Below are 20,377 nucleotides of genomic sequence, written 5' to 3'. Positions count from 1 at the left end.
GCTATAATGTTGTTCTCCTCTGTAGTTTGTGTTTCTTGTTGGCAAGTGTTGTTAAAGAGGGATTAAACTTTAAGGATCTCACTAACATCTGGTCTGAGTTCTGATTAATGGTATGTGGACATAGTTTTCTTATTGTGATAAAGATGTGTCAACAAATGCAAATAAACATTATTGCCTGAGGTCTAATTGTTATGACTTGGTAAATAAAAGTAGTCTGGATGCAAATGATGACTTGAAAAAACATTAGACTGTCAAGCAACTATTTATTGATATATCAAGGTTGGGATTGTGGAAAATATTCAGTGTTTAACAATAATATTTAACAGTGTTTGTTTTTACTGATTAACAAAAGTTTAAGGTTTAGAGCTGATCACAGTGAGAACAGGATTTTGGAGCATTGTGCTGAATAGATTTACATAATAACAAGAGAAGCAGAAACAAGAGCTGGAGGGCAGACGCTGATTAGTGTGAAGGATCAGGAAGGTCAAATTGAAATGAAAAAACTTGCAGACTGTCTGCTCTGCCTCCGCATGGTCAGTTCATGAGGCTCATCCGGTTCTCTTCAGTCAGGACCAGGGCTAACGGTTATTAAAGTGCTAAAAGAATCGCAGTAAAAATCGTGTTAACAACCTATTTGTGAAGAGTTTTTATACTAACAAATACATTGGATCTGCATATATTTGTTAAATGTTTGACTTAGAAATGCTGTGAAATGTCACAGGGTAGAAGGAGTAGATCATCAGTGACTGCAGTACAGAAAGAGCTGAGGACACCTCAGCTATGAAGTAATCGATAGAATAAAGAAGTAGTGTTCTGTTTTTATAATCAAGTGCACTTCATTAACTTTTCGGTGGGATTTTCACCCCACAGAGATACAAGAGTAAACGACAATTATAAATGCGGTAACGATTTTATTTACAGCCACAGGCAAAGCTTCGTCACTATTAATTATTTCTTTTATTTTTATTTCCAATGTTAAATTATTCCCACGTGCCAATGGAGTGTATAACACTCAGTATGAGAGGACAATGCTATGAAGAAAGAAGGCTCAATGTTAACTCTGTTGTTATAATATGAAGAGCCAAAATAACAACAACTGATTTTATTTTACTTTTTATTTTGACTCTTTCATCAGGATGTCTAAAATTGAAGGACAATGTCACTACTTTTTAAATCTGTAAATATAGAAGTTGGAACCATTAAATATTTTGCAATTTTATGGCCCCAGCAATTTTATCGCTGCTCAAATATGATGTTGGGTAGTTTAGCTTTCAGTAAAGCATTATGCTCGCAGATTCCTGTGATATTTAGTGAAATATAAGTTGTACTTTGTGTTGGGACCTGACAGGTCTTTGTGCTCTGTTCTTTCAGTCAAACTTTGCGATGGGTCGGCTTCCCTCCACATACAGAAAGTGTTACATGCTGGACTTTGGTCTGGCACGGCAGTACACCAACACCACTGGAGAGGTCCGACCGGTAAGAAACCGTTAGTCTGTTACACAGAAACCAGACTGCAGACTGTAAAACGACACTGGAGGTTTATCTGTGATACTGGAAATACTTTAACACACAAAATCACTGAAACATAAGATCAGTTACATGAGAAGAAATATTTCCAGTTTCACTGATATGTATGAACATTCTTTCCACCAGAAAAACATATAATTTATATTTGGAAAACATTTTTAACAAACCATTAGATTCAAGTTAGGTATTTAAAAGTACATAAATAATAAAATTCATAAAACTTTTTGCTACTTGTAGTTTTGGCATTGTAAGCTTTATCAAGTCTAATCAAATATCTTATCAGTATTAGACACAGCTATTTATTTACATGAATGGCTTTTCAAAGTTATTGATAATATTGACAACAGACAATAAAACAATTTAATAGAAAGAAAATATAGTATAGTAAAATAATGTTTTGTAAATTGTTGGGTATTTAGATGCACTGATATTGATGAGTGATTATTTACAAGACAGCAAACTCAAGATTGTAGGATTAAATCAAACACTGAAAGGTATCTGTAATTGTGATTTTTTGTGAGATATCTGGATACTTCAATTTTCTTTTTTTCTCAGTTTTTCTCTGTTGTGTTTTATTGTTTCAGTTTTCTTTAAGCAATAATAGCGGGAAAAAAGCCCACAGGATGACAAATGGGAGTGTTTGCTGCACTGCAGTACATTATCACATTGTGTCGTGTGTCTGTCAGTTGCCTGATGTCAGGTTTCTCAGGAATTCACTGTGATCAATAACTCAATAACAAGTTTCCCTGATTGCATTTTATAGAACTTGATGGAAGCCGTACATTAGAAGCTCAAAGCTCTTGATCAATTATGATTAGACTTTGTAGTTTTATTGGTGTAAATGTGCGAGGCTTTTATTTTCATGCATCTACATCCATATGTTATGTGTGGGTGATTGGTAAACCATGAGTTCTTCTGGATTTTGTCATTTTCGGCTCATCAAACTAAGCTGCTGCTGTTAGTCTCTTTTTTAATTTCAGCCCTCTCATTCATTTTCTGCCTCTTTCTATTAGACTGAACTCTGAGCTATTTTTAGATCAGTGAGTACGTGAGCAGCTTCCATTTACTTTACCCCGCCTCTGCTTCTCCTCCTCTCACCCTCCTTTTTCATTTTTTTATTTCCTCCTCTCCCCATCCTCATCCACTTTCCACTCTCCTCTCCTGTCATTTCCTCTTGTATCTGCCTCTCTTCCTGTCATGCTTTTTCTCTACCTCACCCCTCCCTCCTCTCCTGCAGTGTTGTGTTTCTTCTGTTGCAGCAGTAAGATGAATATTTGATGCTTTAACATGCGTCACTGGGCAGGAGTCCTAAAGCTCTTAGCCTCTCACAGTCCCCTTCCCTCCACCCATCATGTCTTGTCTCCCACTCGCCCTCTGGTTCTACAGCTGAGTCAGCTTCAGTCCAGTGATCTGGGAAGGTTGTCTATCTCTTGTTCCACCCCCCCCCCCCCCCCCCTCTCTCTATTCATCCTGTTCCCTCTTCTCTTCCTGTCCTTCCTCCTTTACTCTGTCTCATCCCTCCATCATCTCTCACTCAGAGGGGCATCAGCTCTGATTAGGGATGGGAACAGTGTTGCCAGATCTCGCGATAGAACAAGCAAATAACTCCAAGAAAAGAAGCCCAAAACAGGGAAGGAGCTGAGTTTTTTTGTGCTTTTCTGTGCCAGTGTGTTGTATTAAATCAACATGGTGAGCACCTTTCTAACATTTACAAAATCAACAGAACCCCTTTGTGTTACCTCCCACATGAGGTCGTATCCAGTCTTTCAATCTACTCTCTTTCTCCCACTCTTTACTATATTTCTTTCCATATTTTCCCCACTTTTCCCCTCTGTTGTTGATCTGCATGAGAGTGTATTTGTGCATGGTTACAAGGAAAAGGAGGTGTTGATGGGTCATGGAAAAGGGGGGTGTTACTCTTGCCTGTATTCAAAATTTGAGAGCCCTGTAATGTAAAACTTCCAGGTCCTGTTGATTGTAATAATGTTAGTGATATACAGTAGGAATAATTTCCATCTGATATTAACATTTAGTTGACGAGTACTGCAAGAGTGAGGGAGGCTCAGAGACTGCATCAGAGGCAGGCTCCCGCATACCTGTTGTTACCCCTTTCATCGAGACAGGGAAAAGTAAAATGACAGAAGCGAAAATAGATAAAATGCTGGTGCATACTTAAAATGAAAGTGTTACTGCATACATTTGTACTATATTTGTATTATATATAACTGGATGAGAATAGATAAGCTATATCGATAATGGAACCGGAATTGCTAAATTCTTAACAATTCCCATCCCTAGCTCAGATCATACATGCACCCCTCTCATCTTCAGCATTAACATCTTCGTACCTGTCCATTGACTACATGTGTTGCAGCAACTAGCACGTTTATCAACTTTAATGACTTATGGGCAATGTTACAATCCAGTGTGAATTCAGTTAATCACATTTTGATGCCAAGTCAACTTCTGGATAGTTACACTGTGACACAGTTCTGTTTTATCATCACATGGGTCTTCTGTTGTTTTCTTGCTTATAGTATAACCTACAGACCTACAAACAAGACAAATAATGTAACAACTACAAGGACAGGAAAAAGAAAAATAGGGAAAGAAATAACATAAGACAGAGACTTTCAAAATGGGAACACTAAGAGTTACCAATACTAAGTCAACCCTCTAGAGATTGCGTTTCCTTACACATGCAAACATAAGCACAAGATATCTTCATGGAACTGAAATATTGGACCTGATCTTTATTGAGAATTATTTTTGTGAAGAGCTTCTTTTTTTCTATTCAAGTGCAGGATTTCTTGATTTCAAACTCTGATATTACACTGCACTCCTTCAAAAAGTCTCAGGTTGCACTCAGATATGCTCTGGTCACCTCAAACTTTCTGCATTCAGATTCACTGTTCTGTGTACAAATGTCCTCTAATTTGAGCCCCTCTTCTTGGGCTCAATAAAACATGCTTCTTACTTGATTTGGGATATTCATGCTGGCTTGTGATCTGCTGAGCCACAAGGAAGTGGTGATGATTTCATTGGTTAGTTTCATAACTAACATTCTGTTGGCTAGGGATTTTTTGCAGGGCACTCTCACAACAATCCAAACAATGAAAATCCAAGCCAGAGTGCACGAAGAAGGGCAGAGACTGGAGAGCAAACATTTGTACGTACAACATTGAATTGAAGTTTGAAAACAAGGAAGCCACCTCTCAAATTGAAAAAGTACACTCAATAAAGGATTTTTACCACCATAGATCTGAAATGGAAACTCTACCCAGCATGCGTACTTTAATGTTCAAAAAGCAAACAGTGGATCGCAGGTGGCCTTACTAGATCCAACCAGAAGAGAGTTGGGGATAAGTCAACCTGATCCAACATGCATTAAACAATATTTCTGGTGGACAGAACTTTTTATGCTTCACTGAGGAAGTTTTAGTCACTATAAATTGGATGGTTCATAAATCCTTAAACTCAAATTAAAGGCATTAAATGTGGCACACTACAAAGATCACCTCCCTCTGCTGTGGGGCTGTAGCTGATTTGAAAAAATGTGCTGATGAACAAATCATCTGGATGGAATAAATAGCTCCTCTGTCTCTGGTTGCTGAACAGAGACACAGAGGCCTTTCCTGAACACAACATGTTTATTTGAACATACTAATTGTTCTGTTCCATTCTCATTTGCTGTATGTTGCTTTTATTAAAACTTAAAGAAGATGAGAGTGCACCTGTTCAACACATTGATTTTGGGCAGTACCTGTATTGTTTTTGTCCGCAATACTCGGACTAATTATGTGTGTGATTTGGATAAGATTAACCAATTCAACCAATTCTTATTTTCAGAACTGTTTACCATGAAAAGAGATGGTATTTCTAAAGTATGCCTCAAACCTTTAACATAATCATGATTAATATAGAATCAGGATTGTCAGTTAATTAAGTGATCAAATAATTCAAATTAAATTGATAACTAAGAAAATTAACCGTTTAATGAAATACATTTCAGCAAAAGAAATAAATGTTAGTTTTTTTTAATATGCATAGATTTCAAATTGATGCCAATTTATGAAAAATCATGAAATGTAAAAGTGCCTTGGCTGGATTAAAGCAGCACTTTTATGTTTTCATTGCATATTTAGGTGACAATTTGTATAATTTTCAGTCCATATTAAAGACCAGCTATTCATTGCCCCCCTTATTTATGTTCTGTTATGTTTCTAAATTTTGCCTTCATTTGTTTGGTTTTTCTTTTTTCATATTTTGAATGTGTTTTATTTCAGTCTCTTTATGTTTCAGTGTTGTTTTTGTTTTTCTTACAGTTCCTTTGGACTTATGATTTTGATGTGCATGCCACCCGTTTCTCCATCACCTCCATGAATACCCAGGGATGTGAGTGGTTTCTATAACCTTTAGAGGGATCACAGCCAGCTGACCATGAAAATGAAAGTTGATTGAAGTTAACATATGAAAGAACATATGTTGACAATGACTTAATGTCACACATAACACAAAGTTTTTTTTCATTTTTATTATAATGGGCAAACAAACGTTCGAACCAATAGTTTTCTATTTACATGAACTAGTGTATGATTAGGCTAGATGAACAACTTGGATTTCATAGGAAACAAACGTTTAAATTGTTGCCCAACCTTTTTCTTCTTTATATTCAACTGTTTATAAATATAAATGTATATAAGGGCTGTCAATCGATTGAAATATTTAATCGCGATTAATCCATAGATTGTCCATAGTTATATTTTATATATATTTTAATATATTCTAAATTAACCTTAATTAGATATTATTTAATAGTCTTATCAACATGATAGCAGACAAATATGCATTCCATGTGCAAATGCTTTTTATATTTACATTAACAATCCAAAACAAAATGTTCTGATACATACTGTCCAGAACATCCTCATCTAACAAGCAACAACAGAAGGGCATTTTGACCTGAATGTAACATTCTCACCTTGTGTAACATTCACACTTTAAGAAAAATTATTTCACATGTTGTAACTGTGTCTAACCTGGCAAGCAAGGTCTGCCTTTGGTGAGAGGGAGTGGGGATCTCTGCATCAGCCGTGTGTTTTGCTTGCAAGTGATATTTAAGACTCAATTTACTCGGGTGATAACTCAGTTCACATCGAATAGCAGATAACTTTGGTCCTATTGAGAGAACCCTCTGGCAGGATCTTGAAGATAAACTTGCCATTGGAAAGACCCTTTTCTTTATCTAATTTAGCTAACCATCCACAAGATTAGGTCCATATAAAAAACATATATTTCATTATGAAAACGCTTGTATTTATTTGTTTTTAGATTTTATCTGGTCGTTTTTTGTATTCTAAAGTGATTTTTCATCACCCAGATTGACAGTAAAAACATCCAGAAACATGTAGAGTACTTCTTATATCCTGCTCACCACACAAATATGAACTGACCCAGTTTTGCTTGTGTATGGCTCATTACTCTCAGGTATGACTTGAGGCTGTGTAGCTATTACTTTTGGTTACAGTTTAATTAAAGTGCAGTTTCTAGGCTATTGGGTGCTTGATTTTATTTTTTCAGAAAAGAGCTGTGCAAAAATGGAGCAATGACAATGTAAAAGATGTAGTCTGATAGGCATATGACTTGTAGGAACAAGGATTACTGCTGTATAAACTTGCAAGTTTAATTTCAAATACCAATTGTCACTGTTGCTTTATATGCTGTCAGTTTGTCTGTCAGTCATTTAGATCAGTGTTGACCAACACTTATGACATTTTCATACTGGAATAAGCTACATTTATTTAGAGTATTTTTTAAACTGAGTTGTAATCAATGTCTTTATGACCACCATTCCATGCTTTGAACTAAGTTGCAATGAAAATCCGGCAAACTGATGAGGGTTGGTCATGGTTGGAGCACAATAATCTTTCAGGAAATCAATAAAATTCTGATTAATAGATATTTAGAAATGCTGATGCAAGACAATCTCAGTCCCAAGAGACAATTGTTGCACTTGTACATGATATAGAAGTATAAGATGCAGTGGTGAGTTATGATCTTGAAGCATGTGGATGTGAGTGCTGACTAACTTTGCTTTGTGGTGTGTTCAGCCAAGGACTGTTGCTGGTTTCAGAGGAACGGTCCGCTACGCTTCAGTTAATGCTCACAAAAACAAGGTCAGTGCTGTTTGCTCTCTTTGACGGCTAATGAGTTAAGCTGCTGTTTTGATTAAAAAAAAAAAAAAAACATAATTAGAAAGTTCAACAAAATGGAATGAATGACAGACGTACACGCTGCTGACTGTCAACTTGTTTACATTATTACATGAAACATTTCACATGGGGTTTTGTTGTTAAGGTTTGACTGGTGCTTTGTAAAAGTCGATATCTTGTTGTCTTCTTTTGAAATCATTTAGGCCTACTTGACAATAACCCTCACCAACTGTTTAATTTGATAAATGAACATAAAAATCAGAGAGCATGTTAATCTGTTCAAAATCTGTTCAATAATTTAAGTAGTCATAATTTTCTGTAACAGTCACATTTACAAAGCTTTAAAACCGATATTTAGATTGATAACTGAGAGAGGCTTTTCTTGTGCTCTTCCAGGAAATGGGTCGCCATGATGACCTTTGGTCATTGTTTTACATGTTGGTGGAGTTTGCTGCTGGACAACTACCGTGGCGTAAGATCAAAGATAAGGTCAGATTGTTTCTCCTGCACAACAAAACCAACTAAAACAACAATAGAAGAATTTGGCTATACTTAGATATATGATGATCTCCAATAGAAAAAAGTTCGAAGCAGCAGAATGTCTTGAACGTTTTCTGATTCAGTCCATAATGCAGTGGCATTGGACATACTTGTGTCAATAACTCGATTCAGCACCACTGTTTGTATACTGGGATAAGGACAGTGGTCTAATTAAATGGCCTTGTCAACCTGTGATCATATCTTGACTCACCTTTGCATTTAATCGTACTGACAGTATTGTTCAGTCAGTGTTTCCATCAGAATTTCAGGCATCTGTGCTCTGTCCACCCTGTGCTCAGATAGCTGACAAGTGCAGAAATTGGTATATAGTGCAACTATCAACTTAAAAACTAAATATCAGCCTTTTAGCACAGTCAATTTTATATTATGAGATGTGAACTGCCTATTAATCTTCATTAATCTTTTTCAGCTGAAATTGATTTTTGATGGGGTTTCTGGTCTTTTTCCAGGAACAAGTTGGTCAGATTAAAGAGCGTTACGACCATCGGTTGCTGCTCAAACACATGCCCTCAGAGTTTCATATCTTCCTGGACCATGTTCTGGCCCTGGACTACTATACCAAACCAGATTACCAGGTAAACATTACAAGAGTCAGAACATGGAGTCCTTGCTTCAGCACCAATATCAGCACTGTAATCTGGATTCATGACTCCATCTTGTTTTTTTGTCCAGCTGCTGATGTCAGTGTTTGAGAACAGCATGAAGGAGCGAGTCATCACTGAGAATGAGCCCTTTGATTGGGAGAAGGGAGGAAGTGATGTCACATTATCAACCAGTGCCTCCACCCAACCTCAGCACAATACCCGACCCACTGCGGCCATTGTGGGGTAAGAATTTAAACTGAGCAAGAGACAAGATTCACATGTGGTGTTTATTCAAATCTTATTCCTGTTTGTCATTTTTGTGGGTTTTCGTGTCTTTGGTTTGCCAACTTTTTCAGACTGTAAACACTTTGTGATAAAACAAGCCAAAGCACCAAAATGATAAGGATTTTTATATTACCGTATTTTCCGCACCATAAGGCACACCTAAAAGCCTTAAATTTTCACAAAAAAACGGCCGTGTGCCATATAATCTGGTGCACTTTATGTGTGCACCGGATTCCAAAATCTGTCACGAATACCGCCATTTTGAATTTACCAAGGGGAGCGCCGAGCATTCATTGGGGCATTAATCCCCCTGCACATCACTCACTGCTCTCCCTTCACGCCGCTCACTGCCACGTTCACTTTTGCCGCGCCTCTTCACTCTCGTACATTGGAAATGAATGGCAACTGGCCACTTCCGTCGCTCGCTTTGCGTTCGGTGTGCATCCAGGGTTAGGCGGATCTCAGCCATTCACTCTGAATGGGGCGAAGATTGTATCGAGCTCGTACTTAGCAATTTAATCGTGTCATCATTAATACTTTTGCCCATGTCCCAGTGAGTGCCTGTTCTTCAGTCTGAGATGGGTGATGCAGACCGATGTGCAGTTTATAAGTGTAAAAACCACCGATGATGTTGTCCTTGACCGTCGGACCATTTCCCGCCGACACAGGGATGTAATACATACACTACGTGCGCTGGCAGCGATAAACCAATCAGAGAACCTTAGGTAATACGTACACCTTATAATCAGGTGCGCCTTATGTATGGGACTCAGAGACAGCGGACGGTTCAACGTATAGTTTATTTAACTATTTTTCACGAATGTGGAGTCGTTCGCAGGCCTTCCCTCCCGGTTCGTGCTGCCGACTCCACTTCAATCCTCCTCTCAGCTCCAGCACGCTACTGAGTTTTTAAAAGAGGAGAGTGATTAGACAAGTGACTGCCGGTGTACTAATCACTCACCTAGTCCTGCTCCCCAGAGCTCTCTCCACAGCTCTCTCCTGCAGCTGATGCACCACGCCCCCTCCACATACCTCCACCGCCTGACTTTGGCCGGGGAGCCGTCCGGCCTAACCTACTCCCCCCCCCCACCTCGCCATGCGAGCGGGAAAGGAAGTCGGCCACCGCCATCTGTGCCCCCGGCCTATGGACCACTTTGAATTTGAAAGGCTGTAGTGCCAGATACCAGCGGGTGATCCGTGCATTGATATCTTTCATTCAGTGGAGCCACTGGAGGGGAGCATGGTCCGAGCAGAGGGTGAATGGGAGCCCCAGCAAGTAATACTGCAGAGCGCCGACTGCCCACCGGATGGCCAGGCACTCCCTCTCCACCGTGCTGTATCTGGTCTCCCTCTCGGATAGTTTCCGGCTGATGTAAAGCACTGGGCGGTCAATGCCCCGCACCTGCTGGGACAGAACAGCCCCCAACCCCCTTCCCGATGCATCAGTCTGCAGGACAAATGGGAGAGAGAAGTTAGGTGTGTGGAGAAGAGGCTCCCCACAGAGGGTCTGCTTTACCCTCTCAAGTGATGCCTGGCACTGCTCCATCCACCGGACCGGATCAGAGGCACCTTTTTGGGTAAGGTCGGTCAAGGGGCTGGTCAGCTCTGCGAAGTTGGGAATAAATCGCCGGTAATATCCGGCCAGCCCCAAAAACCGCCTCACCTCTTTCTTGGTCTTAGGTTTTGGGCAGGCTGCAATCGCTGCTGTCTTGTCTACCTGTGGACGCACCTGCCCGCAGCCCAAGTGGTACCCCAGATACCGTACCTCCCTCTGTCCAACTGCACACTTCTTTGGGTTGGCCGTGAGCCCCGCCCGCCTCAGTGACTCCAGCACTGTCGCCACCTGCGGCACATGCTCCGCCCAGCACGTGACACATCATTCACCTTGCGATAGTCCACACAGAACCGGATAGACCCATCCTTCTTGACTACAAGAACGATGGGACTACCCCAGGCGCTGTTAGACTCCTCAATTACACCCATCTCCAGCATAGCTTCCAATTCTGCCTGAACCACTTTTCTCTTGTGCTCAGGTAACCGATAGGGACGTGAACGCACTGTCACTCCCGGGTGTGTCTCAACATGGTGTTGAATAAGGCTTGTGCGTCCTGGCAGGGGGGAGAACACATCAGCGTAATGCTGCTGCAACTGGGCTATGTCTGCTCTCTGGGACGGTGAGAGGTGGTTATCACAAAGGAGCGAGGCGGGATTGGTCGATTTTGGGACCTCAGACCCTAACTCATCCCTCTCCGCAATTGCCGTCACCAAGGAAATCGACTCCGCCTCTCTCCACACTTTAAGGAGGTTGAGGTGATAAATCTGTGTCGACCCTCCCCTGTCAGATCGCACAAGCTCATAATCGACATCACCCACCCGTCGTGTGACCACAAAGGGACCTTGCCACTTGGCGAGTAATTTTGAGCTAGAAGATGGGAGCAATACAAGCACTTTATCTCCCGGTGAAAATTGTCTTAACCTAGATCCTCTGTTGTACAGCCGCCGCTGATGTTCCTGGGCCCGGAGCAAATTCTCCCGTGACAACTGCCCTAGTGTGTGGAGCTTTGATCTCAGGTCCAGGACATACTGAACTTCATTCTTACTGGGGCTTGGACCGTCCTCCCAGCTTTCCTTAACCAGATCCAAAACCCCACGAGGTTTTCTGCCAAACAGCAGCTCAAAGGGAGAAAATCCCGTTGAGGCCTGGGGTACCTCGCGCACTGCAAACAGCAGAGGATCCAGGCACCTATCCCATTTACTATAATCGTCGTGCACAAACTTACGGATCATGGACTTCAACGTCTTATTCAGGCGCTCCACCAGGCCGTCAGTTTTAGGGTGGTAAACACTGGTTCTAATCGACTTGATGTCCAATAATCCGTACAGTTCTCTCAGTTTTCTTGACATAAATTGGGTGCCTTGATCAGTCAGGATCTCTTTCGGGATCCCGACTCGGGAGATAACTTGAAACAGTGCCTGCGCTACACTCTTTGCAGAGATGGTGCGCAGCGGCACTGCTTCTGGATATCGTGTTGCATAATCCACCAGAACTAACACAAAGCGATATCCACGTGCGCTCCGATGAAAGGGCCCGATGAGGTCCATCCCAATACGCTCAAATGGGACCTCAATCAGCGGCAATGGGCGCAAAGGTGCTTTCGGGACGGCCGGTTGGTTAACCAACTGACATTCGGAGCAGGACGCGCACCAGCGGCGCACGTCTGCCCGAATGCCTGGCCAATAGAACCGGGCCATTATACGATTCATCGTTTTTTCATACCCCTTATAACCCCGCCATCGGGTTATAATGAGCCGCCTGGAAAACGATTTCCCGACGGCTTTTCGGCACCAACAGTTGTGTTATGATTTCCTCTGTCTGAGTGTCACGACTCACTCTGTACACTCTGTCCCCGCACAATGAAAAATGCGGATATGTTAGCACTGCGTCAGGGCGCACCATATGACCATCAATTTGTATCACCTGATCCAAGGCATAGCGTAGAGTATCATCACGAGACTGCTCGAGTGGAAAATCTTCCATGGAGTCGAACACGGGAACCGACGGAGCCTCCTGTGAAGGTACCGTCGGCTCCCCCTCCCCGTCTGCAGTGTCGGACAACCTCGCGTCACCCCTGAGCACAGCACACATAACCCATGACCCTGACGGTCGTGAGCGCACCCCCACACACTGCCCCACTAATCGATCAAACCCGGGCCAATCGGTTCCCAAAATCAGGGGATGCTTTTTCCCCTTACAGCGAATTTCAACCGGGACCACGGGGTATCTGTGAATATCCCCATGCACACACCTAATATCCACCCATTCTGCCTCTATCAAAGCCCCAGGTCGAATCATATTCTGGTGAACTATAGACTGTGTGCAGCCCGAGTCCACCATTGCCTGATGTGTACCCCCCTGAATCCTTACCGGAACGCTGTACGTCCCTCCTGGACCGGGGGAGGGCGCTGGAGGGCCAACAACCCGAATCACCTGTCCGACCTCCATGATCGGGCACTCGCGGCGAAAATGACCAGGCTGCCCGCACCTCCAACACTCCTGCCCCGCCACCTGAGAGACCCTCTGTGGGTCGGGAGCAGGACTTGTAGCGGCTGGAACCTGGGGTGGAAAGAGAGGGCAGGAAAGGTTAGTGCGGGGGAGAGGAGACGGTCGTGCGGTTGCCAGCTGAGAGCCAGCTGTTGACAGCCTCCTCCGGCGATGCTGGCCGAGCCTCCGGAGTCCGGCCCTGGAAAAAAACAGCCAGATGGTTCTCCGCGAGGGTGATCGCGGCCTCCAGGTCAGTGGGTCGGTGGCAGCGTACCCACTCCGCCGTACCACTCTGCAGCCCCTCCACGAACTGTTCCAGGACGATTTGTCCCAGCATCCTCCGCTCTCCATTCAAGTCCCCTGGCAGCAGCCACCGTGTCGCTGCGTCGGTCAACTGCTGCGCATAGGTGAACGGACGGTCCGTGGGGCCCAGTTTGGTCCTTCTGAACCGGCGGCGATGGTCCTCCGCCGAGTACCCCAGGCGATCCAGGACTGCCCTCTTGACGTCCGCGTACTGGCTTAGAGAGCGAGCAGGAAGGCTCAGCGCTGCCGTTTGGGCGTCCCCAGACAGGAGGGGAAGCAACCGCACGGCCCACTCCACCTCCGGCCATCTGCACGCCGCCGCCGTTGCCTCAAACATCCCCAGAAATGACTGAGGGTCGTCCTCAGGCGTCATCTTATACAGGCCGACCCCAGCGAGCGAGGGGGCCGGTGCCGCTGCCCCGGCTCGAGCCACCAGTGCTTCCAGCAGCTCCGTCTGCCGTTCCGCCTGGCCCTGCAGTGTGGCCAGCTGCTGCCTGCCGAGAGCCGCCTGATCCCGCCTGATCATCGTCGCGACCTCCGCCAGCATTTGGGCCAGAGCCGTTACGGGCTGTTGCGGTTCCGTCATGTCTCCTCTGCTGAATCCCAGTTGGGTGCCAATGTGGCGGCCTGTTGCCACTGCGGGTTCTCTCAGAGAGAATCAGAGACAGCGGACGGTTCAACGTATAGTTTATTTAACTATTTTTCACGAATGTGGAGTCGTTCGCAGACCTTCCCTCCCGGTTCGTGCTGCCGACTCCACTTCAATCCTCCTTTTCAGCTCCAGCACGCTACTGAGTTTTTAAAAGAGGAGAGTGATTAGACAAGTGACTGCCGGTGTACTAATCACTCACCTAGTCCTGCTCCCCAGAGCTCTCTCCACAGCTCTCTCCTACAGCTGATGCACCACGCCCCCTCCACATGCGCAAAATACGGTATATTATTTTTTTCTTTCTGCATTGTTTCTGAAATATCTTCTGTATGAAAATTATTTTGTGTCTGCAGTGCCATTGTGACGCCAATTCCTGGAGACCCACAGAGGGAAAATACAGATGACGTTCTGCAGGACGAACATCTAAGTGATCAGGAGAATGCTCCTCCACCCCCACCCAGCCGGCCACCCGGTGAGACTGTTGTTCAGCATGCTGGAGAGCTGGGAGAGCCCTGGGAGGACACAGACTTCAACCGTAACAGACTCAGGATCAGCCTTAACAAGGTCTGAACTGAACATCAAATAACTATAAGTTCTGATGTGGTGCTAATTTATTCAAGAGTAGTTAGAAAATGGTTTGTTAACTCCAATTTGATTCAATTTCATTGTGATCAAACTAGCTGCATTCTGTCAGCAAGTTTTACATCGATGAGAGCATGCAGCTAGTTTTTCTGTTAATATTCCAAAATGTTCTCTAATTTTTTTTTTCTAATTTTTTTCTCTTCTGTAACGTAAGTATTACATAGAAGTACTTCTTTTTATCATAAATTGAGCATATTCCCCACTTAAGTGATAATATTTCATCATTAATGTCAGTTTATATTATACAGTTTATATGTGTGTCAAAATGTAAATGAAGCCCTTCGTTGATTGAATTTGTGGATCTGTATGCAAATTGTGAAAATTGTTCCATCTAAAGTTTTAACTCTATGAACTAATTTCATTTAACTAAATGAAAATGAATAAGTTCTTCCAGTGTTTAAATTACTCCTCTCTTCTTGTCCTTCTTCAGGGGGCTCAGGAAGAAGAGACAGGCCGGGGGGCGTGTCCAGTATCGCCAATTCGAGGCGGAGCGCCAGAGTCACCGACAGGTCAGGGTCGGTCTTTACGATACCGTCGGGTAAACAGCCCAGAATCTGACCGCCTGTCTGCTGGTGAGGGCCGAGCCGACGGCTATGGACAGAGGTGACAAACCAGAGAAAACACAGAGGGTGTTTGTTTTTTTTTTAAAAAACAGTCTATTCTATATTTAGAAAAGAGATATTCACACTTTATTTTATTAGGTTTTAGATTTTAAAATCTAGAATTAGATTTTATTATAAGTTTAAATCTGCTGTGCACCCAGTTAGACTTTTCATTGGCAGTCTTCATGTTAAAGAGTTTGCTTTTACTCTTTCACCAAGAATGACTCATGATTAACTGAGGGCCAAATTACATACCAATAATCAAAATGTCTATTTACTCCAGAGTTTAAAATGGATTTAGACTGAATCGTTAGCAACTAATCTCTGTATTGTTGTACTCAGTGTTGGTATTAAAACTAGCTGTGTCAAACATTAGATCTGAGACACATCAATGCTTTTGAAAGTTACATTGAAATGAAGTATTGTCAAGGTTAAATGTGATCAAATCAAATCCAAATTTAAAAATAGATTGTGGAGAGTGAAGATAATTGATCAAAGGAGGTTTTTTTTTTAAAGGCCACCTGAATGTGACTAAATTGATCTCTAACTTCCTTATGAAGGCCTGTAATGTGGCTTGGACTTGACTTTGTTTACTTGTAAAATGCCTCATCTAGACTAGAGCCATCACATGAATTTGGCTTCACTGAACTGACATTGGGCTTTGTTCCATCTAACTGCAAACTTCTGAAGACTTCAAGGTCCACCAAGGACTTCATACGATATTTGGAACGATACTTGGCACCATAGATTTGGACCTCAAGTGACTTGAAAGTTGATTAGAACCCCCCCCCCCCCCCCCCCCCATCTGATTACCTTTAACAAAATGTGTGACTTTACTTCTTGGGGATTGTCTGCTGATCTTGGCCCGAGTCTTGTTGAACATGAGATGTAACATGGACTTGCTCATGATGACTTGGTATCTGGATTTTAATTTACTGTAACGTGTCTTTTGACTTGACTGTTAGATAACCTAAGGACTTAAAACTTGACTTGAATTAACCATCAACTTGAGTGAAGACTTTCTCTAAAATTGCGGCTTGACTTGATCCTGTTTAAAGTGTCTTTAGACTCGACTTAAACTTCAGAAATGATCAGATCAGAAATGTCTCGACTGATCTTCAGCCTGATTTGAACTTACATCTAAGGACTGGACATGTTACTTCATTCAAATTACAAATGTTGGATTTATGTTGGTCCTGGCTGGATTTAGACTTCAAGCAGATAAGACTTACCTTGCTTGACTTAATTAATTTCTGGCAGTGAAACCCTCTTTGGTTGAGTTGCAAATGATCACATTTGCATCTCTTTCTGTACCTACATATTTGTGTGTGTGTCTTCCAGGTCTAGGATGGACATCCTGGGCTCTCCATCTCGTCATGCGTACTCCTCTCAGCCAGCTCAAATGCTGTCTGTTGATCCTGGTTGCCGAGGAGATCGTCAGGTCAGCGGACGCCAAGAGGTGTCAGTGGCGTCTGTCGACCAAGAGGCGCACAGCAATGCTTTCATTCGCTCTGTCCCTCTAGCTGAGGAGGAGGACTTTGACAGCAAAGAGTGGGTGATCATTGACAAGGAGGCAGAGCTGCGTGACTTCCTTCCAACCACGTCAGGAACTACTGACGAGGAGCCAGAGGAGCTCCGCCCACTGGAGGAACAGGAGGAAAGGAGGAGGCTCAGGGCTGGAGGTAGGAGCTTCTGTTTAGACCAGAAATTAAAAGAAAAACATGTTTTTAGGAAAATGGGTGAGATGATTCAAGTGAAGTCAGTTTTCCAGCAGGACTACAGTAAATTCCGGACGACAAGCTGCTTCTTTTTTCCCCAGTCTTTGAGCACCGCGGCTCAAAGCCTGTATGTATGTTTTTTTTCGTTTTTTTTCATGCTGCCAAAAACATTTTGCCTCGTAACATTAGACCAATAAAATTAACGAATAGTTCACAGTGGTCCAATGAAATTGTACGATTACTCAAACACACTTACACTACTAAATTATTGTAAATCGGTCATTTGTACTCACCCTCAACATGGAAAACAAACGAAGAAATGCATATGATGCAGTTGGTGACGAAGTTCTGAGACTGTTCAATTCATAAACTGAAGAAGATGACTTTGATGGTTTTAGTGCGCAGGAGGTGAAGAAGGCGATCAATGACTTTTCTTGGTTGGCTACTGTCTTTTTTTCCTTCTTACCAGCCATGTTACAGGCACTGTTTGAAAAAAAAGCATTTATGCCGTATTTGTATGTTACCGATAGGTGTTTAAGTTAAAACCATCTATGTTACAGGCACTGTTCGAAAAAAAAAGCATTTACGCCACGTATTTGTCCGTTATGGATAGGTATTTAAGCTAAAACCATCAATGTTACAGGTACTGTTTGGGGAAAAAAGCATTTACGCCACTATTTGTGTGTTACTGATTTGTGTTTAAGTTAAAACTATTGATGTTACAGGCACTGTTCAGAAAAAAAGCATTTGCAGCATGTATTTGTTTATGTTACCATACGCATTAAAGTAAAAGTTTAAAAATCCTCACATGTAACATCTTTCTGTGTAAATATCTATTAAAATGTGGACACCCGCGGCTTATAATCCTGTGAGGTTTATACAAGCACAAAATGGATTTTCTTTTAAAAATAAGAAGGAGCAGCTTATAATCTGGAATTTACGGTACATCATTTGAAAGTACTGCTCTCAGTATGATACTTTTTTTCTTTTTTTTTTCAGCGACATTCTATGATTTTGGTATACGTCCATAAAGTTTTTAGGTTTAATAAGAAGCCTGTTATTTTTGAAGGACCAAATATGAACTATTACTCCAAGCACCACTTAAATCGACATTCAGAGAACTTTCAAACCATTTTGAAATTATTTTTCCTGTCTCAAGTGTATAACTGTACAGTCATAAAGACAAGTCTTAAGAGTAAAAAAAGTAAGAGTAAAAATCCTTATGCTAAATACAGCTTTTCATAAACACTGACTTTCAATTCTCGAATCCATTAATCTTAAACCCTTCCTTTTATAATTAAGCAAAACAACGTTATTTCTGAAAATTGTGTATGTTATCAACGCATTTATCATAAATACAGTTACAATAGAAAAAAACATGAATGTTTTGTGCAGCATGGGGTTTCAAATTTAGCTGCTAACCGTCAATGAACTGCATTCACTTGAGCTCAGTTTTTCTAATAGTCCACTGTGACACGATTATTATCATTTCAACTTCTTGTGCAGAGCGACTTGTCGAGTCCTGCATCACAATCCTGCAAGCAGATGTGTTACAGTTCTATCAGTATATTTTGTCTTGGACAGTTTATACCCTATTTTTGTACTTTATGAGTATTTCAAGTTTATGATTGAATTTTTCCTGCAAATAACTGGTCATATCAAGTGCACACGGGGCGGCTGTAGCTCAGGAGGAAGGGCAGTTGCGGAACATCGGTGGTTCGACTCTGGCTTCCCCTAAAAGCCACACTGAACCCCACGTTGCCTACCGATGCATCCATCCGTGTATGAATATGTGTGAATGTAGTAGGAAGCACGTAGCTGTATAGACTAAGACATTTCCCTATGAGTGTGTGAATGGGTGAATCTGGCATGGAGTGTTAAAAAACGCTCTGAGTAGTCAGCTAGACTTGAAAAGCGTTATACAAGTACAGTCCATTTACCATTACATGCAATCAGTGTTCATTCTTTCCAATATCACAGCCACATAAACGGCATGAGAACTTCCTGTTAAAGAGATTCTTTCCTCTTTTAACATAAGATCTTCAGCTCACATGATTCCTCATAGTCTCTTCATAAAAAGCTGTTATTTTCCTAACAAAATCACTTCCGGTTTTCGTCAAAACCCAAATCGACGTCATATAAACAAAATATACAGACCCTCCCTGAAGGAGTGGAAAGAGTGAACGCAACATCCCGGCCCCGATGACCTCACTGAATGGTCATCAAAGTAAATTAGTGAACGACTAGCTAGACAAAGTAACAAACTGTAATGACTAGTAATAATAACCTTGGTATACTACACCAGCAGACCTTGAAAACCCACCTCGTTACTTATGATAATGACTAACAGTTTGTAGTAATCTCGAACATGAAGTCAGCTTAAAGTCATTGTAACAGCTACGCGAAGAACACAAGCTGAAAGTATGTTAGTCTACTCGTCCATATTTCCTTCCAGCAAGCATATCTTGTGTATGGGGCGGGTATAAGTACCTGCATGTGTCTTTACTTGTACTGAACGTACCAGTCCATCAGTTCCAACGTTGACATCAGTGACCAAACCAAGGGGCCATTGACTGCGTACTGATTGGAGCTCTTTGTCTTTTGCAAGGTACACACTGTGCCAGGACTCGTTTCACTGCGACACGACCACCGACTATCCAAAAGGATTGCCTAATCTCAGCAAGTACCCTTTCAGTTCCAGAATGACCCGTGAGTTTGTGGAAGTGCCATATGATAAGTTTGCTGATCTGACGCTCTTGTGGCAAAATCACTGGGTGTTTCGCTGCTTCGGATATCGGAGCATTGGTGAGCCTGCCTCCCACACGGAGTAGTCCATCACTGAAACGTACTGGGGCTAACTTTCTCAAGCCTTCATCTTTCTGCAGACGAGTGAACTGGGAGCGTTGAACGTAGTCAATAATGGCAATCTCCGCTAGCTTCATGTCATTCAGTGTTATAGGTGCACATAGTCTGTGTTCGGTGTTCTTCAGAAGAATATCCTTTGCTCGTAGGATCAGAACAATAGCTCGTTTGAGTTTGTACCAGGAGGAATACTTCTGGATAAAACAATCAATTGCTGATTGGGTAGTGACTTTGGAAGAGATTGCGTATGTCTGACTCGACCTTTTTACTTCTGCTTCCGGTGGTAAGCTTCCAAGCTCAGGCTGGCGAGGCCAAAACGCTTCCTCCTTCCAAAGGAAAGCAGGGCCTTTAAGCCAGCGCTCACTGCTTGCAAGCTCTTCAGCAGACAAT

The 20,377-nt window shown here is 42.3% G+C and overlaps 1 protein-coding gene across 2 annotated transcripts in view; it reads left to right on the top strand.

Annotated features, from left to right (window-relative positions):
• The window catches only part of ttbk1a (tau tubulin kinase 1a), a 64,740-nt gene that overhangs the window by 22,708 nt on the left and 21,655 nt on the right, over positions 1-20,377 (top strand). For both annotated transcript variants that reach the window (XM_072383527.1, XM_072383528.1), the window contains exons 6-13: positions 1,372-1,476; positions 7,638-7,703; positions 8,136-8,228; positions 8,750-8,875; positions 8,973-9,127; positions 14,517-14,727; positions 15,236-15,408; positions 16,749-17,089. In XM_072383527.1, coding sequence (XP_072239628.1) covers positions 1,372-1,476; positions 7,638-7,703; positions 8,136-8,228; positions 8,750-8,875; positions 8,973-9,127; positions 14,517-14,727; positions 15,236-15,408; positions 16,749-17,089 — 1,270 coding nt within the window. The remainder of the gene's footprint in view (positions 1-1,371; positions 1,477-7,637; positions 7,704-8,135; positions 8,229-8,749; positions 8,876-8,972; positions 9,128-14,516; positions 14,728-15,235; positions 15,409-16,748; positions 17,090-20,377) is intronic.

Source organism: Leuresthes tenuis, unplaced genomic scaffold (assembly GCF_036924035.1).
Source record: "Leuresthes tenuis unplaced genomic scaffold, fLeuTen1.0.hap1 SCAF_4, whole genome shotgun sequence".
In the NCBI taxonomy this organism is placed as follows: Eukaryota; Metazoa; Chordata; class Actinopteri; order Atheriniformes; family Atherinopsidae; genus Leuresthes; species Leuresthes tenuis.
This window is presented reverse-complemented; position numbering and strand designations above follow the sequence as displayed.